Source organism: Herpailurus yagouaroundi, unplaced genomic scaffold, assembly GCF_014898765.1.
Source record: "Herpailurus yagouaroundi ecotype Mexico unplaced genomic scaffold, PumYag 203, whole genome shotgun sequence".
NCBI lineage: Eukaryota > Metazoa > Chordata > Mammalia > Carnivora > Felidae > Herpailurus > Herpailurus yagouaroundi.
In genome coordinates, this window is record NW_024412434.1 from 27,153,749 (window position 1) to 27,181,449 (window position 27,701).

Consider the following 27,701-nt stretch of genomic DNA (forward strand, 5'->3'; position numbering starts at 1 on the left):
AGTTGGCTGCAAGTCGAAGCAAAGCCACTTGGCAGATGTGTGACTTTGAGCAAGTTACGCCCACTCTACCCCACGGTGTCCTAAGCCACGAAAGGACAACAATTTTCCCACTCAACAGGGCTCTCCTGGGAATTAAGTGAGAAGATCCATCTGGGGAGAAGGGCACCCTTCCTTCCTCACGTCATGCGCTCCACGGAAAGGTTAATGGGTTATGAGCTTTGTCTGGTAGCCTAGGGAGACCGAAAGGCCGCCTCCCAGCCCATCTTCCCACTCTGACCCCTCGAACTGTCCCGGCTGAGTGAGCCCCGAGGGTCAGACGGAACGAATGACCCATCCACTCATCCTTCCAGGAGGTCTCCGTGGGTCCAGACACTTGTCAGGAGTCCTCGGGTCCTCAGAAGAGTGAACCCGATCAGTTGAGCGCTGGGAAATCCGGAATCCTCTGAGGGAGGCCCAGCTTGCTGCAACGCTGAAGACGTTCAAAGTGAAGAAGAGGGTGGCTTCACGCACTCGGTTCTCAAGTTTATAAAAGACAGGTCGGCCTACGTGCCCAGCACAGGATCGGTTTGCCTGCAGGAGAGAAGGGGGATTTCTGACTCAGTACTGTGGGACTGTCGCCGGCGCCGGAGCGAGTCCCAGGCAGCTTCCGCTGCAGCAGCAATGACCGTGGCTGGGGGCTGTGGCTGGAGCCCCCGCGTGTTCCGAGCGGCTCATCGGTGTTCAAGCATCCCACCAGCCGTTCTGGGTAAGGCTCCGGAATGGAAATCCCAATAAAGGAAAGTAGAGTCCCCGCCCCCGACCATAAGAAAGGAGAGAACAGCCCCTTCTTACAAGGTGGATTTTACCTAACGATCCCTTCCAGTTCAGGAGATGGAGTTTTAATGACCCTCAAAAAGCGAATGTTCTACCCGAGCCCCTCTCACCCCCACCCCCAGCCGGAGCCCAGCAGATAGGACAAGGCATTGGAGATAAACTAATTGAAGATCAGGCTGCACATGGCCAATTCAACAGCAGCTCCCCCGCCCCCCCAATTTGCAGTTTCTTCTGCTTCTTTTCCTTATAAAAACATTTTTTTTAGTACTTTACCAGTTTGCTCAATAAGTCTTAATGAATTTTATAGTCAGAAACCAAGAAAGCCGAGGAAGGAAACAAAACTTTCATTTTCCAGGAGGTTTTTATGCCCAGAAACCAAAAAGAAAGGAAGCCCAGATTAGCTGATTTCTTAGTGGACTGCCTAACAGTGTAGGCATCGTGTGCGCACCATCCAATGTTTCTGCAGTGGGGTCCCTTTCAGACCAATTCATCGAATCAGGATCCAGTTCCAGGAGCCAATGGCCTTGCCTGTGTCCACACACCCCTAAGAGGCGTGATTCTCCCCCCAAAGCTGCTTCCTTAGAACACAAACTCCCCTCCAGGTGTTTGCACATCTTTGGGCCGGGCCTGGGCCGGGAGGTACAGGTGAGTGCTTTATAATGCCTGCCTTGTGTTTAGCCTGAGTCCTGTAGGGGTGGACGAGGAGGGGGCAGGGGGCCTGGGGGGAGGGGCTGTGGGCCGGCTCTCCAAATCCCCACTCCAATGTGCAGCCTGCCAAACTGCACACAGACATGACAGGGGATTGTAAAAACGCACCACAAACAATGTGGCTAATGTACCGGGATCCCCTGCAAAGGAGCTCCAGGGTGAGTGAGGAAGGACCTAGAGACATCAGAATCTGTAGAGAGCACCCCAAAAGGAAGAGCTTTGGGGGGGGGGGGGACGTTGATCTCCTTCCTCTGCGTGTCCCAGTCTCCAAAGAGGAGAGGGGTCGGGGAGGCCCGGGGGAAATGAAACGCTGGACCCTGGCTATCTCCCTAGAATAGCCTGTAAGCGATTCCGGCAGAATTTCTTTACACAATGGATGACTGAAATGTGAACCACGTTGCCAACATCAGCGGGACAATCAAGTCCTGTGTATTCCCCTCGAGAGGGGCCCAGACACATGGCAGAAAGAGTAGGGGATCTGCAGACTAGGACACTCACCCCTGTCCGGGGTTGACAGTCACAAAATATAAATTAATTTTGTGTTTTGCAAGATTGTGCCACGAGTGGAATCACCCCGACCCTTCTGGAATCTTATGAACTATTACCACCCTAGGCTTTTAAAATACGCCGGTCAAAACACTGAAGGTGATGTGAGGACGTCTTTCCTAATAAAGGATATTCAAAAGAAAGAAAAGAAAGAAAGAAGAAAGAAAGAAAGAAAGAAGAAAGAAAAAGAAATCCAATGGAATCACAGTATTTGTCTTCTCCAGTGGTCTTGGAGATCATCTCGTCCAATGACACAGATCAAGAGCCGATTCCCAGAGAAATCAAACAATTGGTCTCAGACCGTTGCTCTTCGTTAGTGCAAGAGCCAGGGATGAAACCCAAGCTTTCGGGCTCCCGCACGGCTGTCTTCCTACATTCAAATGATCAGTGAATTTCTCTGAAATCTCAAGTTTTCCCTGCACTGCGCTTTTGCAAAGGATGTGGACAAGTCCGCTCTGAGGGTGTATTCACACTGGGCAAAAGGGAATAAACAAAAATGAAAGTGTGTTTCAGAAGTTCATTTGAAGGTGCAGGAAGGGGCTGGGGTGTGACCCAGCTGTTCTGGATAATGGTTAACATTTTTCGCTTCGCGGATAAAACTATATATCACGTACTATCGCTCCCAATGTTTTCTTTTGGGCTTTCAATTATTGCTTAATTTTCAAGTGATTACTATTATTAATTTTTAAATCTCTGCTTAGCTTGGTAATTGAAGGGGATTTATCTAGAGGAGTCCATCATGACTGCTGTCCAGGAGAGATCACAGAGACAATTCTAGACCTTGGGGTGGATTGGGGGTTGAGGACCGAGGGGGTGCGGAACAGAAGGGAGCATGGAGTAATAGTGCTTCTAAATCTCTTAAACGTAAATGGGACAATTCACTGCTGTGGGGAAGGTATCAGAGGAGTGGGGGGGAAGGATGGCATTTGAGTTTCTGGGTTTGAATTTTGCGAACAGATCTTTTTTTTTTTTTTTTTAATTTTTTTTTTCAACGTTTATTTATTTTTGGGACAGAGAGAGACAGAGCATGAACGGGGGAGGGGCAGAGAGAGAGGGAGACACAGAATCGGAAACAGGCTCCAGGCTCTGAGCCATCAGCCCAGAGCCTGACGCGGGGCTCGAACTCACGGACCGCGAGATCGTGACCTGGCTGAAGTCGGACGCTTAACCGACTGCGCCACCCAGGCGCCCCACGAACAGATCTTTTTTACTAAATTCAAGTCCGGCACACAGACGTGCAAAGGATTTGCTTCCTGCACACAGTTGTTAATTAGGAAACACTAAAATGAAGTCCCATGATGAGGAGGAAGCTTTTAAAATGATTTTAAGGCCAAAGAAAGGCTTAGAAGATAGAGAGCCACCTCAGAGGTGTGCTCTGGGGGTCCCCACTTCTGCAGCCTTCTGTCTGCCTGGCAAGTAACCCAGAGGCCGGACTGGGAGCCTCACCACGGTGCGTGTAGACAGCTCTTGAAGGGGAATACCATGTAAATGTCACACATGTAGAGTAAGACACTGGAGTCTTGGTTTCTCTATTTCCTGATCTGCTTTAAAAAAAAAAAAAAAAAAAGTGGTTTTAAATGGACTCCAACCTAGACGCTCACTAGGTATTTGTTGAAAACGTGATAGAAGGGCTTAAATTCCAAATTTTAACTTCATGAATTTCCACCACCATGTACGAGGGGTTCGTAAACAGCAAAAGTGTTCAATCCCTACGTGATTTATTTTCTTCTAGTATGTTGGCTTTTTAAATGGTTTTAAGAAACGGTCCAAATTTGCACATGTATTTCACACCTAACCTCGTAGGGAGGAGCGAAGGTAACTATTTCAAAAGTGAGGTCAAACAGGTTGAAAATTAATTAGGGACGACAGTTTCCTCAAAAAGATTCCAGCAATATTTTGGCTCCCCCATCTCGCTCTGTTTTCCTAGACTAAACCCTCTCTCACACTGCTCTTCTATTGTGCCTTCTACTGATTCTACGTGAAGTCAAAAGAAAAAAAAAAAAAAAGAACAAAACCATGAAAACACATGACAATGCTCCGAAAAAGTAACCGAATCATCGTTATCAGTATGTTTTAGATCTGTCACACCATCTTCTAGCAATATCTTAGCAGGTTCAATCAACGGACAGAATGATAAAAGGACACTTCTCTGAAGAAGTAGGATCAAAGATGCCAGAGTCCCCACAGTACCCAACACACAACGTGGCTGTGTGCGTCCTGAGTTTGGGATTTTTCTACGTGTGTGTGTGTGTGTGTGTGTGCGCGCACCGCCCCCACCCACCCCCCATCCCGCCCCAAGAATGTCAAGAATTTGAACTCTCTCTTCTTAAGGTGAAAGAGCACGGACTCAAATCTGTTCACGAAGAAAAGAGGTGGCAGGTCTTGAGGCATTGGAACCACACAAGAAAATCTCCCGAATTTAATACGGCAATTGATGACGATGGGAGCCCTCGGTGCTTCAAAAGTGGCTGAAAACAACGTCCCGAGTGCGGGTCATTAATCAGGAGCCAGTAAGATCTCCAGTTTGCAGCTCAGTAGGTCTCTAACTCCTTTATTTCAACATTTAGCCTTAGGTTTAAAATATTTGCTAAGAAAGCAGAGAGGCGATTAACAGAGATTTTAAAATGTGTGCCATGGTTACACATTCTGCCAACAGAGTAAAAGGAAACTATACAGCGTAAGTTACAAAAAACGGTTATTTTCGTGTTCCGCAAACATGCCAATAAACCCTCCACTGTGGTGTTATTCAACAGTAGGAAAGGAAAACAGAGATGAACTCAAGCACCGGCCCCGCGTCGTCACATCTTGCAGAGAAGCATGAGGAATCCATCAGCTGTAGTCCGCTGGTGCATCTCCACGAATTAATCTTCCCACTGCTCCTGCGAGGCGCCCGAGGCCCTGCGGGCCAGCAGGAGGGGCCGCAGCGCACTAGGGGACACAGAAGGTACTCCGGCCCCCCCTACCCCACCCCCCGAGAAAGCCTCTGGGCTGCACAGAGACCTCTGAAGACGCCCAGCCTCCCAAAGGAATACCTGTTGACTATCTGAGGTTTGCATGATGTCCTAGCCACTAACTTAACACGTTTGGGTTTTGTGTTTAAATTAGCGAGAGCTACCAGATTCTAGAAGAGCTTGGCCACCGCTTTGATACGATGTTACTTGGTTGTTTTCAAAATATTTTCACTTTATTGTGTACTTTTATATTATTATCCCAGCAGACTGGATGAAAGGCAGTGATCACTAACACAGAACACAACAGGGAGCTAACAATCAGGCAGGCCGCTCTCAGGACCCGGTCTGTCCAGCCCAAGTCGCTGACATGCACGTCGGTAGCTCGTACACCTGCTACCCTCATAGCACAGGCTGCGGGGTGCGGGAGGGAGGGGCCGGATGCTGCTGTGCCCTTAGAAGCTATTTAATAAATATCATCAAGGAACAAAATGGAAAATAGACCCTCCGGAGCACAGCCGCCTCAGGTCAACTGAACGTCATCTAGTTTATTCAACCAAAAAAAAAAAAAAAAAAACTGGAGAAAGAAGGAAAATATTAAAACAAAAAGTAGTTCTTAACACTAGCAGTAAATAAATTTGTACAACAATTCAGTCTGTATAATATGATGAAATAAATCTACATCTTTTCTTATTTTGGTGCTTTGAATTATACATACAAACAACAATTACAAGGGACTTGTTCACAAAGCGTGTGGGCCCGGAAAAGGCTTGCTGAGCCCCTCTACGGCATCGTGCGAGTGGTAACACTGATTGCCTGGGACTCACAGACTCTCCTATACAGAGAGGCCCACGGCTTTGAACAAATGATTTGCCTACGACTTTTTTCTTTTTTTTGTTGTTGTTTTTTTCCTTTTTTTTTCTTGTTTTTTTTTTTTTTGTTTGTTTTTCTTTTAATGCATCAAACAACTATGGCCAGTGAAAGGAAACAACACTGGCCGTTTGTCCATTTGAATATCAGACCTAGTTTCTTCTCCATTTCCACACTTGATTTCCCCGTATTCCTTAAAATTCTTGGCGTCCTTCATGCCTTTCTTACAGCTCCCCGGATGCCGTAAAGTCTTCTTCAAACGTACAGTATTTCTTACAATATAAGTTATATGCAACGTTCAGCTCAGTTGCTTGCTCGTTTGTTTGTTTTCACAGCACTAGAGAGACCCTGTTCAATAGGGAAGATGAGTCTGAATGGCTTATTCACAAATGGGATCCAGATTCAGTGACTGAGAACACAGAGGCCACAGCAAGCGCCTCTGAGAAAGTGGCAGACGTCATTTTGCTTTGTGCCTTCAAAACACGGGTATCCATCGGATCTCGGCTTCATGATACTGCTCCTGCAAAAACGCACGTAGAAGGGGCTGGAAGGACTCTCGCCCGGAGGCCTTGAAGCATCGAGCAGGGACTCTAACCCATGGCAGTGACCATACTGGACGGGTGGTGAGGTCCGAAGGAGAGGCTGGACGGCGGGTGCATGGGCGTCGGGGTGGTCAGCATGTGGCTGGAGTGGCTGAACGGGGAGATGTGGCTGAGAGAGGACATGTGTCTGGAGAGGGCGGCCGGGTTGAACGAGCTGCTCTTGGGGAAGTCCTCCAGCGTGTCATGTGCCTTCTTGCACTTTTTGGATTTGCTAGACATTTTCCGGTTTCTGGTCTGGATGCCTTCCTTCTTCATAGTCAGGGGTCTGTTAATCTAAACAAAGATCAATTTTTTTTTTTTTTTACACTTTCTGGCTGGCTCTGAAAGGGCACACAGGCTTTCACACCTCCACACGGCTGCTCTGACTGCCCCACACCGGGGGTCTTGCTTGCAGCCGGGCCCCCTCCTCCCCCCACCCCTTCCTGTCTCCTTCCCAGGGACCAGGAGTCACGCAGATCCAGTCTGTGGAGGAGCACTGACTGTCAGCCTCAGAAACCAAGAGACCAGGGGTAAGGTGTTCCAGGCAGAGGGTGTTATTTACGGGTTTGGTTATTTTTTTAATGTTTATTTATTTTTGAAAGAGAGACAGAGCATGAGCGGGGGAGGGGCAGAGAGAGAGGGGGACACAGAATCTGAAGCAGGCTCCAGGCTCCGAGCTGTCGGCACAGATCGTAGAACCGTAAGATCATGACCTGAGCCGAAGTCGGATGCTCAACCCACTGAGCCACCCAGGCTCCCCGGGTGTTATTTAAGTTTGTCCACATCAGTGACTTGGAGGAGAATCTGCCTTGGGAAACTCTGCGTTCCCAGGGACCGTATTCTAGAGACCCACCCACGAGGACTGCATTTCTCTGGTATCGAAAATACAATAACTGGTCTTATTTCCTTAGAATCTCCTTAGAACATTTCATGAGCGTGGAGGCACCTGGGGAATCTTCAAGAGGGAAATAACATCTTGTCTCCTTCTCCGACATCTGTGCTGTGACCATAAAACCACAGCCAACGCAATCGACCTTAAGGGTGTAGGTCTGTCTGCCCTGACAGACTAGCGTCGCACCCCTGTTCAAAGTAATTTTTGGTCGCCTCTCTCCTGCCCGGCTTTATCGCAGTAAGAGGCGCTGTACGATCTTCCCCTGGAACCTGAAGGCTCTGGGGTGGTGTTTTACCGCAGCGGGTCTCTCCACAAGGTAGTCTCTTGCCCCTGTCACAGCAACTTTGATGACTGAAAGTTGCAACTCCCGCCCGGTTCTGACTGTGCACTTCTACTAGACCCACGGCCCCCCAACCCGTCACCAAGGACTCGACGACCACTTTGGGGCGCACAGTACTGGGCCGGCATGCGGGCACCCTCGTCCTGGAAATTGTGCAGCAGGAGCGAGCTCCAGGAAAGAGACAGGCAAGGCCCTACCCCAAAGGTCTTCAGCTAGTCTGCGGCACCCGAGGCGGCATGCCGTTCTCTCTCTTTTCGAGAAGCTTCTGTCTGTTTTGTTTTTAAAATACATTTTCCCGGTGGGGGAGACAGAATCAAGACAGGGGACTTTACAGAGCATCAGAGACCGCTCCCCACAAGGAGTCAGAATGGGATTAAACTCAATTGCAAACAGGTGCCCCACACAGCGGACCACACATCGGGCCACACGTCGTCGGGATGTGGCAAAACAACTCAAGGAGGCGATGTCAGGGTCTCAGTCGTTGCGGACTCTGCAGGGACAAGTGTCATCTTCCACCCGGGCCCTCGAGGGGGAGAAAGACAAGAGGCTCCCTCATGCTCTCATGGCTCTAGGATCTACCTGTCCGCTCCCGAAGCTAGAAAGGGCAAGTTCAGGAAGAGAGACTCCAGCCGTCGAGAGAGAGAGGCCACCCTGAAGAGGGGCACAGAGCCACATGCTGGAGCTGAGACCCAATCCCCCCTCGCACCAGGAAGGCAGAAGAGCTAAAAGGTCACTGCCAAAAGCACATCTCAGGGTTCCTTCTTCAAAGCAACAATCAAGATAAAGACGCAGACTACAGAGGTGATAGGAATCTATTGTCACATCAAATCTTCCCCCAAGATAATGTCTAGACACACAGCTCTTTACCCGGTATCTAGATATACACAGCCAGATATCTAAATATAATATCTAGTTACCCAGATAGCAGCACAGACCCAGATAACTAGTCTCAACGCCACCTAGAGACACTGATCCTGAGATAGGTAGTTATCGAAACACCTCGATAAGAGGAAAGGAACTATACATAAACATATACAGGTATCCAGGTGGGCATAACAAAACATGATGTGATGAGAACGTTAATAGATTATAATCTCCTGCCGTTAAATATACATCAATTGCCTCCTTCTGTGAGGTCTTGCGAAACCAGCGAAGACAGAAAAGCCATGCCGGCCAGGGGAGCGAGTTTCTCTCCCAGGAGGGAGCAGCAAAGAGGGTTCCCTGACTGTTCTTTGAGTTGATGAGAAATCGATCTCCTTCAGAACTTTGTTTAGACTGGACACAACTGAGCCCGTATCTCATCGTGGCTAAGTCGTCAGAGAAATTTAGAGCCGGGTAACTTCCCATCGTTCCCGGGCTCCTCTGGGAATAGGAAAGACAATTCCTTGCTTTGAACTGAACTTCTGGCACATCCTGAACTGAGAAAGTGTTCACTTTCCACTGGTCCCTATCAGTCCTGACGCCACTGACCTCCCCAGAAGGCCTGTGCTGCTCGGAAATCGGTCCTGCCCGGCTCTTCCGTTCCATCGGCCAAGTCCGTTTGCACAAAACACTTGATTCTCTGAGTCATAACTTCTTCAAGTACAACGGAAATAGAATAATTTCTGCCCTGTCTACATCATGGGACTACCTGAGGCTCAAAGGTAATCAAGTAACTTGAAAGTTCTTTGAAAACCATGAGTTACAGCCAAAAGCAACCGGAGAGGCTGGGCTGATGACTGGCTAGACCATAAACTCTGATGCCCCGAACCTTCCAGATTTTAATCACAAATCTGTTTTGTTTTTTTTTTTAATTTTTTTTTTCAACATTTATTTATTTTTGGGACAGAGAGAGACAGAGCATGAACGGGGTAGGGGCAGAGAGAGAGGGAGACACAGAATTGGAAACAGGCTCCAGGCTCTGAGCCATCAGCCCAGAGCCTGACGCGGGGCTCGAACTCACGGACCGCGAGATCGTGACCTGGCTGAAGTCGGACGCTTAACCGACTGCGCCACCCAGGCGCCCACAAATCTGTTTTTTATCTCCACTGCAGTGAGCAAGTGAGTCCCCAAAGTGAAAACGGAACTAGGGTTTCATTGCTGATAAACAGGTATACACGGCATTCGGAGGATCTGAGAGACAAGAACTAGAAAGGCCAGTTCCGCTGGGCTGGGCATTGCATGGGGACCAAGTCAGGAGGGGATGACCCCAAAGGCAGGCACATGAAAGTTGCGGGGTCCCTGGGAAATCGCAGGAGCTTATTCCCAAGAGGCAAAAAGGGACCGGGATGCCGGGACCACCCTGAGAAGCTCTCTGGGACTGCCAAACTCTAAGCAGAAGAACTTCCTCCCGACTCCCAGCTAGGGTGAACGTGCCACGGAAACGGCCCTGAGCAAGACGCCCGCCTTCTCCCCGCACCGCTGTGGCCTCCGCCAAAGTCACACCGGCAAAGATGCTTTAGGAGAATCAGAGCAAAAGAGGACAGTGAGAGAGAGCCGGACAGAGAGAAATGGTCCTTCTTCCTCTGGGAATAATTGAACCTCAAGCCTCATTAGGTCATGGCCTGTCAGCCGGAGTTATTTCAGGGGAAAAAAAAAAAAAAAAAAAATCCAGGATTTTTTTTTTTTTTTTTTTAACGTAAACATATCGCAAACCGGGAGGACCCCCAGTGAAAAGACCAGAAATGACCCAGCGGAGCCCGGGTGACTGACGGGCAACTCTGCTCACTCTGCTCACACAACACAGAAGAGGAAATGAGGGTTTCTTTCAACCCTGCTCTCTGGATAACCTCACTCCACTGCTTCCCTCCGTTCTCTGCTGCTTAGGACAAAGACACCTTGGCCACATCTCGCAGACGCTTCATTCCATGTCTTTGCGGCTGAGAATCCACTTAAAATTCACCACAGAGGTGAAGAGGCTTCTGCCCCTTTGAGTCACCGAACTGTCCTCTGTCTGAAGACTTCCTGTGCCACGCACCACACTTTCTTGCGTGCCCTCTCTCTCTCTCTCTCTCTCTCTTGCAAAAAGTTGAAACTCTCAGGAACACCACGCTATCACCCAAGGGAGGACGGGGAAGCCCGGAGCGGGCCCACCGCGGACGCCGGGGCGCTGCATCGCACAGCATCGTCCACACCGACCTGGGGGACCCGCGTCATTCTCCGCCCCAAGCTCTCCGGCCTCCGCACGGCCGCGTTGTGCCAAGTCGCTTCCTTATTGCACTGTTCACCTGAGGCCTGTTGCTGAGCCCGGAGGACGGCCATCAAATGCAGAAGGAAGCCTGCGGCGGGTGACGGTGTCTCCTGGGTGCACCCCCCCCCCCTCCCCGGGCTGGCCGCCGGTCCCGGCCCCGTGACACTTACATTGTGTAGTTTGTAGTACAGCCCACAGGCGTTGCAGACGGGGTCTCCGTTGGCATTTCTTCTCCAGAGAGTGGTAGTGGTGGTCTGACAGTTTGCACAGGACGTTCCTGCTCTTCTCGCTGCCGACTGGGAGTAGGGGCGGAGAGGGAGGGAGAGGGAGGGTAAAATCAAACCAGATGTTAAATGTGTTTTCAGAACTACGGAGACAGACTTAAAAAAAAAAAAAAAAAGGAAAAGAAAAGAAAAGAAAAAATTGTCATTGTCATTGAAATCAAACCTAGTAAGTAAGTGGCCCCCGTGAAAATAACAAAGACCCCTAAAAGCTGCCCCAAGAAGAAAACTACAGGTGATCGCTGGACGAGAGCAGGTCAGACCGTGGTCCGGTGGTCAGGGCGTAGCCTGCCGCTCCCCAGGCTGGGGTCCAGAGGGTCCGAGAGCCCACACCACCTCCCTGGTGGCCAGATGTTTAAGTTTTGTGGGTGGCAACGCGGAATTCACCTGATTCGTTTTGGTACCGGGCTCTTGGGGGGGGGGGGGGGCGCGGGTCTTTGTCAAGGGCAACTGTGAAATAGCAATTCTCAATTCTCCACGAGGCAATCGGCCCATCACAACGCACGAACAGCACAAGAAGAGGAAGCCCAAACAAACATCGAGAGCACTTGACAGATCCCAAATGAAGAAATTCTGGATGAGAAAGAGAACAGAGGGCCAGCACAGTGGGAGAGTGTCCGCGCGTGTGTGTGTGTGTGTGTGTGCGCGTGTGCACATGCGGAGCTCACAGGACCTGCCCTCTTAGGAAGCACCAAGCACGACGCCCAAGCCTCAAACCGGCACCGGCCCATCCTTCCAGGCCGGGTCACTCCTGGTGACTGCCACCCTCACTCCCCTTAGCTGGCTTCCAGCTCACGAGACAAGCTGAAAAGCACGAAGAATTCGGCTCATCAACAGAACACCTCCCTGCCCAGCTCTCGTTTCATTTCACCTTTGTGAAATTAGGTATTTCCTACTCGCTGCTCACAGGGCAGAATAGTTGTAGGTCAGATGTCAGACTCAGCTTGAATTTTAATTATTCGGTTGTGTCACTGTCTTCATTTCCTTGAAGAGGGAGATTTTTCTTTCGCTTTTTGATGCACGTAAATTTACAAGGGTGCTATTCTCGACGTCCGTGCTTTAAAAAAAAATTTTTTTTTAACTCAAAAAGTTTCCAGAGAAAATGAAGTTGGACCTATTACCTTTGCTGTCAACCCCTCATCCCCTGATATAAACAGAAAGTTTTAACTGCAGAAGTATTCCCTGCTCTGGACTCAAATATATCATCAAAAGCAAGAGAAAGAACAAGAATTCAGCTATCTGTGATCAAGAAAGTTCTGGCATGTTTATAAAAGCCTGGAACATAGGGATCGTGGTGTGCTTTTCCATCAATATTTTATCAAGTAAAAAGTTAGGCAGTTGCCAGATATGGGAACCCTGGTGGAAATTCTCAATTAACCCGACTGACTCCCCTCCTTTAACACCACTAAATTGTCCCACAGACGTGCTCCTCTTCCTGGAAGCTTCCATGGCAGGGTCATGGGTTTCGTTTGTTTTTTAGATTTTTTTTTTCGGTAATTCTTTATTTTCTGTGTTCTAAAAAACTAGGAATTAAAAATAGTTCTCGGGGCACCTGGGCGGCTCAGTCGGTGAGGCGTCCGACTTCGGCTCAGGTCATGATCTCACGGTTCAGGAGTTCGAGCCCCGAGTCGGGCTCTGTGCTGACAGCTGGGAGCCTGGAGCCTGCTTCGGATTCTGTGTCTCCCTCTCTCTCTGCCCCTCCCCCACTCACTGCCTGGCTTTCTCTCTCAAAAATAAATAAACATTAAAAAAAATGTTTTAATAACTTAAAAAAAAAAAAAAACAGCTCTCATCTGTCATAAGTAAAAAAGTTCTACTTTCCGGCTGCCCGTTTTGGAATAATTCACCATAGTCCTGACCTCCTCTAGATGCCCATGCCCACCTGCCTTGATGAAATGTGCTCAGCTGAGACGCATATAACTTTCACTCGCATGCTCTTGGGAAGAAAATGATACACAAAATCAGCGCTTAATGATTCTGACAATGATGTTATCGTGTGATTATTACTATCTTCCTGTACTTTCTTCTTTAAAAGAGATACTCAGATATAGTAGATTAATATCTACCCAGGCACCAGATTTCCCAGCTCAGCAACTTTAAATGTGTACTCCAAGCACACACTGCCAGCCGGTCAAATTCAAGCTCCAGACGATGAGGTTCCTGGTGTCAGTCCCTCCCCGTATAGTGACAGTCACATAAATACAAGCAGCCTCAGAACACGTCTCTGGTCCACAGACTCTAGGCGAATTTATACAGACCCTCTAAAAGCCACAGTGTTTGGTTCACTAGCAGGAGACAAAGTACATTAATAAAGCAAACTACTCAGCGAGCCCTCAGACACCCGGAAAACCTGGCAACACGAGGGAAAAAATATCGTATGGATCTTCTCTGCAGTCACCTCTTCTCTTTCCTGCTGGAGTGTATTCAGTGTTAGACAGGCATCATGCATAAGAACTAGCTCCAGGATGGGCTGGGTGTTCTGCATTGAATCTGCAAATGTGCAAAGCAAAAATAGCAAACCGGAGACACGGCACTGGCACGAAGGAACAGGCATTATAGGAAAGAAGACAAAGAAAGTTCTAGGTACTCAGAAGTCAAATACATCTAAGGACGGGGGAGAAAAAAAAATAGCTCTCTATCCTGAATGCGCTTGCTCTGAGTTGCTCTCTGGAGCAAATGAATTCTATGGAACTAAAAATGTAAAACCACCCAGAACAGATGAGTAAGAAAGAAAAGACACTTTAAATGCGACAGCCAATGAACTCCGGAATTAAAAGAAATTATTACTCAGAGTTCTGGAGACTTATGAAAGATGAATGAAGACACACGTCTATAAAATGCACGTAGAGCCTTCCTATGCGATCTGCCCAGACAGTAGAAACCCCAAGAAAATGTCAAATGCACTCTCACTCATCATTCAGCCCATCGTCTGAGACTTGACACCCTCTTTTTCCTTCTTTATTTTTTTACCTCAGAAAAAAAGTCCAGTTATGCTGATGGTACCATGACTTATTTGAACGAGAAAGTTTTTGTTGTTAGTTATGTTTCTTTTCCTCTCTTTCTTTTTTTCTTTCTTACTTTTTTTTCTTTCCTTCTTTCTTTCTTTTTTTTTTTTTTTTTTCTTACTAAGGCCAGGTTTTGAGTGATTCAGAACATTCTTTTGTGGTGCGATCATATTCATTCTGTGCTAACACCTCCAGCCATTTTTTTTTTCAAACACGTCTTGTTCTGATATGTTCAAACATCTTGATGTTTAGGTTGGGGAAGCTGAGTTGTTGTTTATGAGTTATCTCCAGTGCTCAGATATCCGGCAGCTTTTTCCTAGGAAGTTAGCTTTGCACATGAGAGAAAGGAAAAAAAAAAAAAAAGAAAAACCCAAGTGCATGGGGACAAGCAGGGGGAGGTTGAGAAAGGCTGGCGAAGGGGGCAAAGATCAGAAGGAATAAAGCTTAGAGACCACGGATCGCCAAAAATTAAAGTCACGTGGGCACTTCCATCCCTAGAAAGTTTTTCCTTCTGAAAAGGATGCGAAAGGTGTTGAGTTGCACTAAAATCTGATGGAGATGACAAATAATTCTTTGAAAAGAATACAGAAGATTTGTCCCCCCCCCCCCCATCACCATACACACACACACACACACACACACACACACACACCCTTAGAATTTGATGGATGCTACCTTTATCCATTAATCTGCGTGGGGAAATTCCCCTCCTCCCCTCTCTGCTTGGTGAATGTCATCACCACAAAAAGCATTTTGATCTCTTGACTGTGGTTAGGGTTGTCATTTGCCAAGCCTGCTTTTATTTGTCTGTTGCATACACTTGGTACTCAATCCGAGCCTGAGGTACCAAAGACAAGCTTACAAATGAACTTCTGTTGATTTTCTTTATAAATGTTTGGTGGTGCCAGGTTTCCTTGAGTATTATTCCTAAAGGTCGAGACATTTAAGAAAGAAAGAAGCAGGGATCAAAAACCCTCACCCTACTGACAGGAGTTCAAAGGGAAACTAAGACCAAATGCAGGAGACAGGAGACCAAGAGGCAGGATGGGAATCACACAAGTTTTTCCCAAAGGAATTAGCTGTGGCAAGTTCTCAATTCTCAAGACCACGGAAGAAGGCAAACTCTGCCAGATTCACTGGCTGCTGCTCAAGAAACTCAGTTAATTGGCCCCATCAATCTTCAAGCATGGGCTCATGAGACTCATCCACGGCACGAAGGAAGCGCACTGAGACCGTGCTCACTAGGAGCCCTGGCACTTAGGGACACGCCCTAGATGGTGGCTAGAACATTCCGTCTGCGTCCTACCTGTCACAGTGATTATCTGCGACTCTTACATCGCTTGCTCGCGTCCCGTTAAAGCTCTCACGTAAATACATTAGGGATTCGATCACCAGAAAGCCAGCATCCCTAAAAATTTGGTAAGGGACTTAGGAATTGTCAAGACGAAAAAGAGGGGGAGCTTTTCCGTATGTCTAACTTGAGAAAACAAAAGGGGAGGGGGAAAAAAAAAAAAAAAAACTATCCCAAGCAAGCTGACATGATTTTGAGCCTGTCCTGCCAATTTCCTGCAGAAAGCTCTCCTTCCTGAAGAGAGGAAATTAACAACACACAATGGTTAGTGTTAGATCAGTGCTTCTCCGGGGGGACTCACCAGCCTTCGCTTGGGCTTGATGAGGGGTCGGTTCTGTCCGTTCATTTTGTGGTAGAGCCCACAGGCGTTGCACAGGTAGTGCCCGGTCCCGTCACGTCGCCACAGCGGGGTGGAGGTGGCCCCACAGTTAACGCACTCCCTGCCTTCTGGAAACAAGATCGCACATAAGTCACTTATGGAGGAAAAACACACAGAAAACGCTGACAGCGCTCCCTCGGAACGAGGGAAGGAAAGTAGAATCAAGAACTTTCTCTCTTCTCCCTCCTTCGGGAAACTTTCCTACCCCCACCTCCCTCCAGGTGGCTCCCAAGTGGACAAGGGTCACCGTGTGGCCCCGTCCACATTCAGCTCTGGCCCCAAGAAGGGACACACGAAGAAAAGGCAGCAGGACCTTGCTCTGGGGCTGCCTGACTTGACGAGGAAGATCAGGCACAGCCAAGGAGGAAGGCAGATTTGAACTTGAAATAGTTCCCTGAGAAAATTCTGAGGCCTGGGCAACGGCAGAGCAAAACATTCCACTCATTTCCTTCAAAGGAAAATAAAGGTGCCTCGTTATCATCGCCGGGTCTGTCTCGGCAGATTGATTCAACCACAGAGATTAGGACGGTGGTGGAAAAGGAAAGAGTAATCGATGGCGAGATAGATAAACAGATAATAAATAGATGAAGAGATCGATCAATCGGCTGATTGATTTTAGGACCCCAGGCTTTAGATTTTACTTCCAGTAAAACTGCAAACGTCCCTGGCTGGCAAGTAATAGATGAAGACCCAGCGGGATCCACTCATTTCTCCCACCATCTTTTTTCTCTCCAGAAAAGGCCAAGGTTTTCTAGAATTTTCCAGCCACTGTGCCAGAGACTGAAGGGTAAGTGTGACCCCAGCTGGACCAGGCCAGGAGGTGTTGGAAACAGTGCGATCTGCAGGCAAGGCCCCTGGAGATGTTGGCGGGAGGAGAGCGGCGTGAGGGGCAAGATCAGAACAGGCCAGTTAAGGAAAAATGGGGTGGGGGGGGGGCTCCTGGTCGGCTCCTTAACCTAGGCCTCTCTACAGTTGCCCTTTTTCCAAAAAAACAAATAAACAAAATAAACAAAAAAACCGGCCAGGCCGGTTCACTCAAGGGCCAGGGAGAGTGACCCAGACCCATCTCCGGAGGGAAAGCTGCTGGAGAGACTCCCTCAAAACGGCACTTGAGGACCACAGGGGAGAGTCCAGTCCCTGATTTCTTTGCAACTTCTTCGGGAGAAGGAAGGGGAGGCAGTTTCTAGGAGAACCTGCCCAGCTCTTGGGGGGGGGCCTCATCCTCCAAGGCCAGGTGTGGACCAGTGGCTCCGCAGGCCAGGCCACACCCCAGACCGGGAGAAGCCCCCTCACGCCTACTCCCCCCCTACCCCCCACCCCCTGACCCCCGGAGGGCCGGCAGGAGCCAGGGGCCCCACCAGAGCTGGTCTCTCTAGGGGACTTTCTCTGGAGGCGCCAGGGGGCAGGTTTGGGAGGAAGGAAGGGGAGAAAGATGTGCCCCCAAAGGTTGTTTCGTTTTAGGAGATTAATCGGCTAACTCCAAACCACCAGGGAGACAGGGTGGAGGAAGAAAACCGGGCAGGCTGCTTGGGAATCTGGCCGGCTCCCTGTACAAGGAGAACAAGGCTGGCTCGAGGGCTCTGGGACCTGTTTGGCCTTTGGAAACCCCTAAACCAAGTATGAAAAACTTGGGGGGGGGGGGGGTTCAAATCTATAAGCCTTTTTTTTCAGGTTTTTTTTTTTTTTTCCTCTAGGGACAGGTTCTGGGAGAGGAAAAAGACTTTCAGAAATGGAGGGGTTTTGCCTGACATTGGAGTTCACGATGGTACTGAATAGTTTTTGTCCATTTTCCTTTTGCAAAAAAAAAAAAAACAAACAAAAAAAAACATAGGGAGTTAAGAGAAATTCTATATTTTTTTTCCTCCAAATTCCATAAAAGGTCTACAGAGAGCCTCCCAAGAGCCCCTGAGATTATTACAAACACGGGCAGTAGTGTTCCAGGAGCACATGGGCAGATGTCCACCATTTCCACCAGACCTCAAAAAGGCTGGGGACTGAACCACATCCAGACACCTTGCACTGGGGTCAGAAGCCGAGGCCAGGCCAGGGGCAGGCGAGGGGGAGGCAGGGAGGAAGGAGGAAAGGGCAAGTGGTCCAGGAGGTGCCAGCCAGGGGGCGGGTGGGCCACGGGCCCCAAGTAGGCACTGGGTCGGCCCCTTCTGGGGTGACAGCAGTCTGGCTGTCACCTGGGGTGACGGGCCCCGGCTCGGCCCCCAGGCCCACTCCCCGTGACCTGGTGAGACGGGGCCTCTCAGGTGCCCACGTTTTCCGTCCCTTTCTTCAGGCAGGGGCTCAGGCAGGGGCTCGGGCAGGGGCTCGGGCAGAGGCTGGGGTGGAGTCACCCTGCGGCTGGTGTGGGGCGGGCAGCCCCGTTCCTAGGCACCTGGGCTGGGGGATCTCCCAGCCTGACGTGAGCAGTCAGATTTCCTTTCCTCTGTCAGGCAGTGGGGACGGTGACAGCTTCCTTTTCAGAGGGACCTTCAAACACGAGCAACGGTTGCCTCTTCAGCGAGGCTCTGCACACTAGAGCAATTTTCTGTCTTGCTTCACTCCGCAAGCTTGCGATTGCCTTGTCTGGGTTTTTCTTATTTTTTCCCCCCTTTCTCATTGTTGCCAAACAACCGATTTTCCTCACGGAGGCCCCGACTGTCTCCTGCTTTCTTTCCCCTCTCCTCGCTCACTGCCTGGTGTGAGCTGTTCAGACAGACACCTCTCTCTTAGGTGACAAGAACCACAGAGGCCTCCTGACATTCGACCGCCATTTTCAAACACCCCCTGGCCTCCAACTGAAATCCTGAGAAACTGGGCTGGACGGAAGGGTGGGGGGGGGGGGGGGGGGTGCGCGCAGAGGCTTCCAGATGCCCGAGATCAGACAAGGGTAGGGACAGCTGAGAACTGGCTTCTTTGCTAAAAGGCTTGGTCTTTTGTTTGTGGAGGGAGACCCAGCATTGACAGCCCGGGCCGGCGTTAAAAAAAGCACTAGGTGCCCTAACCACTGTTCAACCGTTTCTCCCAACGGTGACAACCCTCCCTTCTCCCGTCTCCACCTTCGGCAAGTGCGTTTGTGAAGAAGACTTGAAAAAAAAAAAAAAAAGCAACCACTAAAACCCAGAGAACTCCATCCTCAAGAGAAGTGTGCCACTGACACCCCCTTTACCCAGAAGGGTCTGGAAACCCTCCTTCCCGCTCCCACACTCCCGAAAGTCCCAGCTCCCTGGCTGCCCAGATGGGCTGCTCTGGGGTGTCTGACTGTGAGAGAGGGATAAAAAGGGGGAAGTAAAAAGCCAGATTGCAATGTCTTCTGTCTTCTCCCTCCTCCCCCAAAATATAAAAAGTAGATGATAAAAATAATAATAATAATAATAATAGGAGCATAGGTGCTCCTGGTTCTGGTTTAGGGTAACTGCGGCTCTTCCCCCCCCCCCCACCCGCCCCCAAAAGTTCAGGGGAAAGAGGGAGAGAAAAAGGAAATGACTCTCGGAAGACTGAAGGTGTAGACGCAGAGGGCGAGAAACCAGAGGCTCTTGGAAAAGTCGCTCTGCTCTGTCCCCTCCCCCCCACACACAAACCCCCACGCCGGCCGCAGATCCCACGACCTGCCCCCACAACTTGGCGCCGCCCAGAAAAGAGAACTTTAAACAAACAACCCAAAAAAATCCCCTCGCTAACCTCAAAATGCACCGGTTTGCTCTCGGTGCCATCAGTCCTCAAAGCCTTGACCTAATCCCGGCTTTTCTGAGCAAAGCTGAACCCCATTTCTCTCGAACCCTCCACCCCACACCCCAGCCCAGCCCCTGGCGAGGCGGCAAGGCAGCGTGGCCACTTTCCTCCGCCCGGTCTCCCTTCCTCTTGCTTTCTCTTAGACTCCACCAGCTAGCCTACCTCCCTCTCCCTCTGCCGACTTTCATGTACTGAACACGCAGGTCAGAGTTCTTCTGTCAGCCTAACCGCATCCGGACTCTATTAAAGTTCCTGGCGCGGGATAAACAATGCGACTGTCGCGTGCAGCAGTCTGAAAATAATTGGATTAGCTAAAACATATCAACTAAATAGAGACAGTCCTGCCCAGGCAGTCAGAGTGAATGTCACCCTGGAAAAAAAAAAAAAAAAAAAACCCTGAAAAGTGATCTCATGGTCACTGGGCTCCCAGGGTCCTCCCTCGGAAGTTTCTGAAACCGGGGTTTTGCAAACCCTGTGTCAAGACTGCTCATCCTACCCCTAAAAGAGCGAGGGATCTTCATCCCGTCTTTGTATGTTGGGAGCTCTATAGATAGAGGGCAGAGGTGAGACGTTGGAAGGAGCCAGCACAGAAACACCCACCCCTGAAACGGAGCCACCCGAGGAGACAGAACCCTCTTTGAAAAAATCGTCTTTTTAAAATACAGTTAAAGCTCAAGGGAGAGAATCCCGAGGTCTCTCAGCCTCTTTGGTTACGAGCAACGTTGGCGACGGATTATTTTATTTTGAAAGCCAAGATATTTTGTGGGGGCTGGGTGTCTTGTTTTGTTTTCTACAGCAAGCGTCTACACCAAGAGAATAAAACGCAGCGCGCGTTTAGACAGGGGGTGCTCGTTTGAGGGAGGATGTGCGGAGGAAGCAAAAGAGACTCACACCTGGGGAATGTTGTTCAGTCCTCCCTACCTCTTCTGGCTTCAGCTCAGGGGAGGACTAAGTCCTACGACGCCTTCCTGCCACCACCACCCTCACCCTCCCGCCCTCCACCCCCCTGCCCCTGCCTGCGTTACCGCTTTCAGGTAGCTGGTCCATCTGCCTTCTGATTTGCCTTCCGGTTTCCCCAGGGCAGAGCCCCCCTCTCTCCCAGAAGTTGGGATGACAGCCCCCTTGTCCATGCCAAGAACGCGTGTGCTGTTTCTGCCAGGGTCCCGACCACCCCCTCCCAAATATCCCCACGCCTTCATCATACACGTCTGTCGGAGGGGCTGTCCCGTGGGCAGGACCCCCTCCGAGCTCAGCCTGGAGGAAGAGGCAGCCGCAGAGGCCAAGGGGGGAGGGGGCGGTCACAGGACGGACCTGTGCTCGCTAAGGTTTCGTTTCAGCATTAAACACTAAAGATTTATTCCCTCGGCTTCCCATTTGGTCTCGGAAACGGACTAAAGGTTACAGGCAGAACCCGGAGGTCCCCAGGCAGGCAGGACAGGGTATTTGTTTTTGTTTGTCTTTTTCCTTTCCAGCTCAAGGGGATGAGGTAAATTGGATCCCACTTCCCCTCTGCTCGGAGGACTGGAATGAGATAGGACACACCTCATTCTTTCCCCGCTGGAAGAATGGGAAGAAATCAAATCTCAGAAGGGTCTGGAACACCAGCCAGCTCCCCTGAGGGGCCAGACTCTAGCTCCCTCCTCCCTGCCCTGGATTTAGGGGAAGGGAGAGGTGGGGGGAGGAGAAAGGACCTGGCACGTAGGGGTGGGGGGAGCGGAGATGGGTCCTACCTGTGCTGGATCTCGCCTTGGGCCTCGACTTACATCCGAAGCCGGTGGGGGAGCCCCCCAGCAGGCTGCTGGGCGGGAAGAGTCCGGAGCTGTATTCGGGGACGTAGGGCGGGTAGGTGGTGATGGGGTGGTGGGCCGACGAGGCCGCCCCTCCCAGGGTGGTCATGCTGCCCCGCGAGTGCGTGGACTCGAGCTTCATGCTGTCGGGGAGCGGCACCTGGTACTTGATGCACTCCTTCTCGTCCTGCCGCGCCGAGCCGGCCGAGCCCGGGGTGGACAGCGACGGGTCGGGGGAGACGTCCTTCGGCGGGGTGGGCGGGAAGGTGAAGAGGTGCGGACTGGAGTGGCCCGCCGACAGCGAGGAAGACGAGGCCGGGGGGTAGACGGAGAGGGGCCCCGGGGAGCCGTGGTGGATGGACGTCTTGGAGAAGGGGCTGAGGTTCCAGGGCGAGGCGGTGTGGTGGCTGCCCAGGGCTTTGCCGCCGTCCAGCCAGGGCAGGGATCCGTGCAGCAGAGGCGGACGGCATACCTGACTCCCTGCGCGGGGACGGGGGATGCAGGGGGAGGGAGGGAGAGAGAGAGAGAGATGCCCGTGAGAGCAGCTTCGGGGGGGGGGCCCTCGGACGCATCTGGGGTTCCTCCCCTCCACCCCAGCCTCCCCACCGGGCAGTCCCAAACAGTCCCGGGCGCAGGCCCGCTCCCTCGTCCAGGCCGGCCCGCCGGTACCTTGGCCAGCACGCCCTCTACACCCATCTGTGCCACACCAATGTCCCATCAGATCCAGCAGCACGAAGGGCCTGTGTCTGACACCCGAGAGGTGCTGGGAGGGAGTGGAGACGGCCCCTGGGCTTATTTGGGCTCTCCAGATACACTTTCTGAATGGCATCCCTGCAGTCCCTCTCCAGAACCTGACTTGATTTATTGGTTTCCATCAATGGCCCAGCGTCCCCCTTCCCAGACCTAATCCCAGCCAGCCTGATAAGAGAGTCGGCTGTGAATAATGAGGCCTGAAGGGGTGAGCCTGGCCGCACAACTGCTCCGCACCAGGAAGATACTTGGACCCTGGAGACAGGCCCAGCTCCCCGGCCCCGGTGCAGGAAGGAGAGGGCTTGGAAGGGAGGAGGGGGAGCCTTCGGGGGTTCCCTTCAAGTGACCCCTCTGCAGTGCCTTCACGACTGGCAAGGCCTGAAACGCGATTTGCAAGGAAATAGTAATTGCTCAGACCACTGGAGGAAGTTTGCAAGGCTGGGCCCTGCCTCTCCCACTCTCCCCAACCCTTTAGAAAGAAAAATAAAGTAACCCTCATACGCCCTCAGAGTTGTGATTCCCCCAGGGCCACATGCGAATTTTCACCGGAGCCCCCGAGACACGAAATTCCATCTTATGTATTTACAGCTGACTTATCCACGCAGCACAGTCAGCCTGCGTTTGAAACACGCAGTTTTAAGATGACCATAACTCAGACAACTCCATCCACTCCGAGAAGGGGGCAAATGCAAACCGTAAGTGCAAATCCACACACGTATTGATCTTTTAATCCACTACCTGCCTCAGCATTTGACATTCTATTTAACCATTAAGAACAATACTGAAACTAAAATCTTGAGAGAGGAAGGGGAGGGGAGGGGGAAGGAGAGTTCTCTGAACGCCAAGGGGTCAAGATTCATGTTATGCAGGAAGTAGTATAGTAAATAATATTAAGCCTGCTTCTACGTTTCCACTTAACTGCTGATCTGCACCGAACCAGGGCAAAGAGCGCCCCATCCGCAGAGACAATGGTTCAAAGCCCGGTGACAACAGGGCAGAGGATGCCTGCTGCAGGAGGGACTGTGTCATCGGCGACACGGGGACCAGGGAACCCTCGGTCGCCTGGAGAGAGGCTCCCATCTTCTCTGCCTGAAATTGTGCCTGTTTCTTCTTCACCAACCCACGGAGGCTGGAAAGCTTAGAGCTCCCCCCTGCCCCCAACCACACAGGGCTGGATTTCTTAACATTTCAGAACTCTTACCAACTTTTCAAGGTGAAAGAGAAAGGGGAAAACAAAACAAAACAAAACCAAAAGACAACTGGAATCGCCCCCACGTAAAAAAGAAGCCCTGTGGTGGATCCTAACTCTTCTCCGCGAGCCTAATGGGACTGTCGTAGGCCGGAGGGGACAGTAAGGCAAGAGTTTTGGGGGAGCAGGCAATGGGGCAACCTAAAAACAAGACGCAGGAAAATTCTGTGCAGCCGGGAATCTAGGAAAACTCCGAATGTCTCAAATTTAAGACAGCAGTGTCTCCAGCAAAACCCGCTCAAGTTCCAGAATCCCATTCCCCAGAGCCAGGAAGCAGGGGACCTGCCTGGCCACCGAATGCACTCGCTTTGGGGAAAGGTTGAAAAAGTAATAATCATAAAACCAAAACAAAAACAGGGCTGCGGATAAATCTCTCTCGGGCCTTTCTGCAGAGGTGCCGGAAAAAGAAACTGAGGCACGCTGGCCGAAGCCCCTGGAGACAGAACTCCAGGCCAGCCGGGGGAGCGGGACCCTCTGAAGGAACCGAGCGCCAGCCGGTTTGGCGGCGTCGGCTGCGGGCCCGGCGAGCCGCGGCCGCAGAGGCAGAGCCCGGGCTCCCCGCGCCCCGCACCGCGGAGGCCCCCCGGGACGTGCGGCCGCCTGGGGAGAAGAGGGGGGCGGCCCGGCGCCCTCCAGGTGAGCGCCAGGCCCCAGGCGCGCCGGCCGCGGAGAGACGCCTGCTGCGACTTTTTAAAAACACACTCTCGCGGCGGCTGAGGCTGCTTCCTCGCGCATTTCCGGGCCCCAATTTAAAAAAAAAAAAAAAAAAAAAAGTGGCAGGAGCGGCACTTGGGGGCTCTCGCGGGGTCTGCCCACCCCCTGGTCGCTCCCCGCCTCCGGGACCCGGGCCGGGAGTGGGGAGGTGGAGCGGCGGCGGCTGGAGGGCGGGGGGGGGGGGGTCCCCGCACCCGGGGCGCACTCACCGTGGTGGGTCGGAGGGTACCTCTGCACCGTGGCCCTCACTGAGTTTCCGTAGTAGGAAGGGACGTGGTTGCCTTGACCGTCGATGTTAAAAAGTACATCCACCTCCTCGGGCAGGGGGTACTGCGCCGGGTCCATGTAGGAGTGGCCGAGGCCCGGGTGGTGCGTGTCCGGGTGCTGGCCGTTGAGGACCGCGGGGTGGTGGTGGCTCACCCAGCGCGGCTGGTCCGCCGTCACCTCCATGGCCCCGGCTGCGCTCGCGCCCTCTCGCCGGGCCCGGAACCCGCGCGCGGAGAGGGAGGGCGGTCGGGCTGGGAGGTCGGGGGGGGGGGGGGGGGGGGCGGGGGGGGGGGGCTCCGAGGCGCTGCAGGTGCTGCTGCCGTCGGAGGGGCGGGGGTCGTTTAACGATTTGCTTTCAGTGGGGCAATGTTGGAAAGGTGGGAAGGAAAGGCGAGCAAAGAAGGGGAAGGGGAGAAAAGTCTTTTAAGTGGTCGCTTAGCAAGGAGAAGAAGAGGAAGGAAAGAGGAATCCCCCAAAACCAGGGAGGGAGGGATAAAAGGGGACCGAATTTGAAAGCGGGGGGTGGGGGGCGAGCGAGGGTGGCTGGACTTCTGCAGAGACGAGGCTCCTCTGCGCCGGGGCTTCCTCAGCGGCTCCGAGGCCGAGGCTCTGCTCGGCTCACCTGCGAAGGAGAGAAGCGGGGAGACCTGGATGAGCTCCTGAGGACCGGAGCACCTGAGTTTATGAAGTGGCACCACCTCCCCGCCGGCCGCCCGGCCCCGCGCCCGCGCGCCCAGGACACGCGCGCACACACGCGCACTCGCGCACGCCTCCTCCCGAGCGAGGCAAACCCGGCCGCGGCCGCCCAGGGAACGAGTCCCGGGCACATCCCCGGCCGCCTGGCCCTGGCGAGGGCCCTGCCCTGACTGAGCGGATCCAGTTCGGCCGACGGCTCCCTCCCCCCCCGGGGACGGCGATCCCGGGACCTGCCTTCCAGCCTCCCAAAAGAGCGGGGCTGAGTTTACAGTATTTTGAAAAGTCCTCCCAAACGGAGCAGGGGGGGAAAAAAAAAAAAAAAAAGAAAAATCAAACTTAAAAAAAAAAAAAAAGTTGCCAGTACCAACCTGGGTCTCGAGGAGCAGAGAGGAGGAGGAGGAGGAGGCGTGTGACCTGGGAGAGCAGAAACTGCTCGGTCAGATTGCGTGGCTCGCTCTGTCGCGCGCGCTCTCCGTCTCTCTTTTCCTCTCTCTCTCTCCCTCTCTCAGTATTTTTTTTTTTTTTTACAGGGAATGCATTCTTTCTGAAAGTATCAAGACGGCGCCAGGCAGCTCAGTGTTCGCAGACAGCTGTGGCGCGACGCAACTTAAGGAGGTCCTAGTGTCATCCGCGCCGAGGGGGAGGAGCCTGGCGCTGGCGAGGAGGGGACAGGATCACTAGCACAAGGAAACTGCAACCCAAACCCGCTCCAGGACCTCACCCCCACCCCCCCCCCCGCACCCCTCCGCCCCTGCCCCCGCCCCTCCACTGACCGGAAGGGGGGCGCCGCGGAGGGCGGCCCGGGGGCGGGGGGGGGGCGGCGGGGCGGGTGGGCAAGGCCCGCCGGGTTTGGGGCGGAGAGGGGCGGGCAGGAGGGAATGCGCGCTCTGGCCCTTTAAATGTGGCTCCCGCTCCAGCCAATTCATTCCGGCCCAGTGGATTATTCCGTGCCGGGGAAACCGGCCTGCCCCATTCATAAAGTCAATTTCTACAGGCAGCCTTTCTTTTTTTCAGACTTTTCTTTTTTTTTTTTTTTTTTTTTTTTAATGACCAAACTTGTTTTTCAATTCAATCCGGTATTGGGGACGTTATGGATTTGGGGTTACGTGCCTATAAAAACCGACGAGAGAAAAAAAAAAAAAAGGTTTTCATGCCAAAGGACTTTGGGATTTGCCTCCCGAGAGAATTGCTTAAGAGCTGGGGGAATCGCGCAAAGGGAGCGAGCCTTTATTGGAAGGTGTGTGTTCCTCGGGTGGCCGCCGTGCACGGTTTCCCCAGCCTTTTGTGTTAGCAAGCCTCTCAAATGCACGCTTCAGCTGTCGTGCTTGGCCTTTCCAGACCTGGAATTTGCAGCCCCTGCGTGCTTCCGACCTGAGTGACCATGGTGATGGGTGAAGAGGAAAGGGACAGAAACAGGCACGCCAGCCAGGTCCCTCAGTACAGTGAGAGCGGCCGCAAAGCAAGAACTCGGGGCCTCTTTCCACTTACCCAACTTTTCCCTTCACCCCGCCCAGGGCCCTACTTACTCCGGCTCCCGGCGTTTTTCCCCAGCCGAGGAACCGGCCCCTTTCCAGCGACCCACATCCCGGCCGGCGGGCAGGACTGCGGCGACCGTCCCCGGACTCGCACCGCCCGGGCCAGGCAGCCTGGGGCGGAGGGGGTGCGGCTCCAGACGCCCCGGCGAGGGGGGCGGGGCGGGCGGGGCGGGGCGGGGCCGCGGAGGGGCCAATCAGCGGGCGAGGCTGCGGCCGGGCCGCGATTGGCCGGCCCCGCGGGCTCCAACCTCCCGGGCCTCTCTCGGTCCTTTGAGCCACTGCATCCCCTAGCGGCGCCCTGGCTCCTGCAGCCTGCAAGCCCGAAAACGCGGCCGGGGCGAGCAGGGGTCAGGCGGGAAAAGAAGACTCAGGTTCCACCCTCTCTGCTCACCCTAGGGCAGAGTGTGGGTTCTCCCGCAGGCGATCCCACGGCCGGCACTGAGAGCTTGATTTGGGGTTTTCTCTGAGCGGAAGCCATTATTCCCTCTTGTCTCCTCCACCCCATAAAATTCCCTGCAAACACAAAAAACTCGAAATAGAAGAGAGCGTCCCTAAAAGTAAGTTCCGGAGGTGGCTTTCATGAGATGAAGGAAAATCATCAGCATTCAACCTTAACGTGGGGTCTGTGTGTATGTGTGTGTGTTAGAGTGGGGGCGAGAGATGTCGTGTTTTAATACACAATCATTGTAGAAAGATTAGTAAAATTTATTTGAAATTAGTGGAAACGTGGGTCCTCCCGATCTTGGGTTTGGAGCTTCTCTGGAATCCCCGTCTTCTGAAATCTGATGTTTGTTAGAAATCAGGGTTGAGTTTCTAGATACGGGACAGGAAGAAAATTCCTAAATTAAACACACACACACACACACACACACACACACACACACACCGCCTCCCTCCTAATGTTTCTCCCGAGCCCATTTAGTTCCCGTTTATGAGAGCGGCCCAGTAAGGAAGCATCGATTTTTTTCTTCCACTCTGACCACTTCCCTCTAGGGCCGGCCAAGCTCCCAGCCTCTACTCCTGCACACGGTGCTCTCCAAACCTTTTAATTATTTAGTTTCTGTCTAACATTCAGCGGAAACCGCTTCATAAACAAGGAC

General features: G+C 52.2%; 1 protein-coding gene across 3 annotated transcripts; it reads right to left on the minus strand.

The window, feature by feature from the left end:
- Positions 1-4,590: 4,590 nt before the first annotated feature.
- On the minus strand, positions 4,591-26,700 carry GATA3 (GATA binding protein 3). Of its 3 annotated transcripts, none has more exons than XM_040451482.1 (6): positions 26,593-26,700; positions 24,313-24,992; positions 21,334-21,870; positions 15,806-15,951; positions 11,038-11,163; positions 4,591-6,760 (listed from the first exon to the last, which is right to left on the minus strand). In XM_040451482.1, exons 2-6 carry the CDS (start codon positions 24,551-24,553, stop codon positions 6,476-6,478), a joined length of 1,335 nt encoding a protein of 444 aa, XP_040307416.1. In that variant the 5' UTR covers positions 24,554-24,992; positions 26,593-26,700; the 3' UTR covers positions 4,591-6,475. The 3 variants fall into 3 exon arrangements, with proteins under 3 accessions (XP_040307416.1, XP_040307418.1, XP_040307415.1); XM_040451484.1 differs by lacking the exon at positions 26,593-26,700 and adding an exon at positions 25,435-25,658 and having other exon boundaries at positions 15,806-15,948; XM_040451481.1 differs by lacking the exon at positions 26,593-26,700 and adding an exon at positions 25,435-25,658.
- Positions 26,701-27,701: the final 1,001 nt, after the last annotated feature.

Coding starts and splice junctions, on each gene's coding strand:
- GATA3 (XM_040451482.1), bottom strand. CDS start 24,553: ATGGAGGTGACGGCGGACCAGCCGCGCTGGGTGAGCCACCACCACCCC. Junction 11,164..15,805: donor TCAAGCCCAAGCGAAGGCTG/GTGAGTCCCCCC, acceptor CCCTACTCCCAG/TCGGCAGCGAGAAGAGCAGG. Junction 6,761..11,037: donor TGTACTACAAACTACACAAT/GTAAGTGTCACG, acceptor ATCTTTGTTTAG/ATTAACAGACCCCTGACTAT.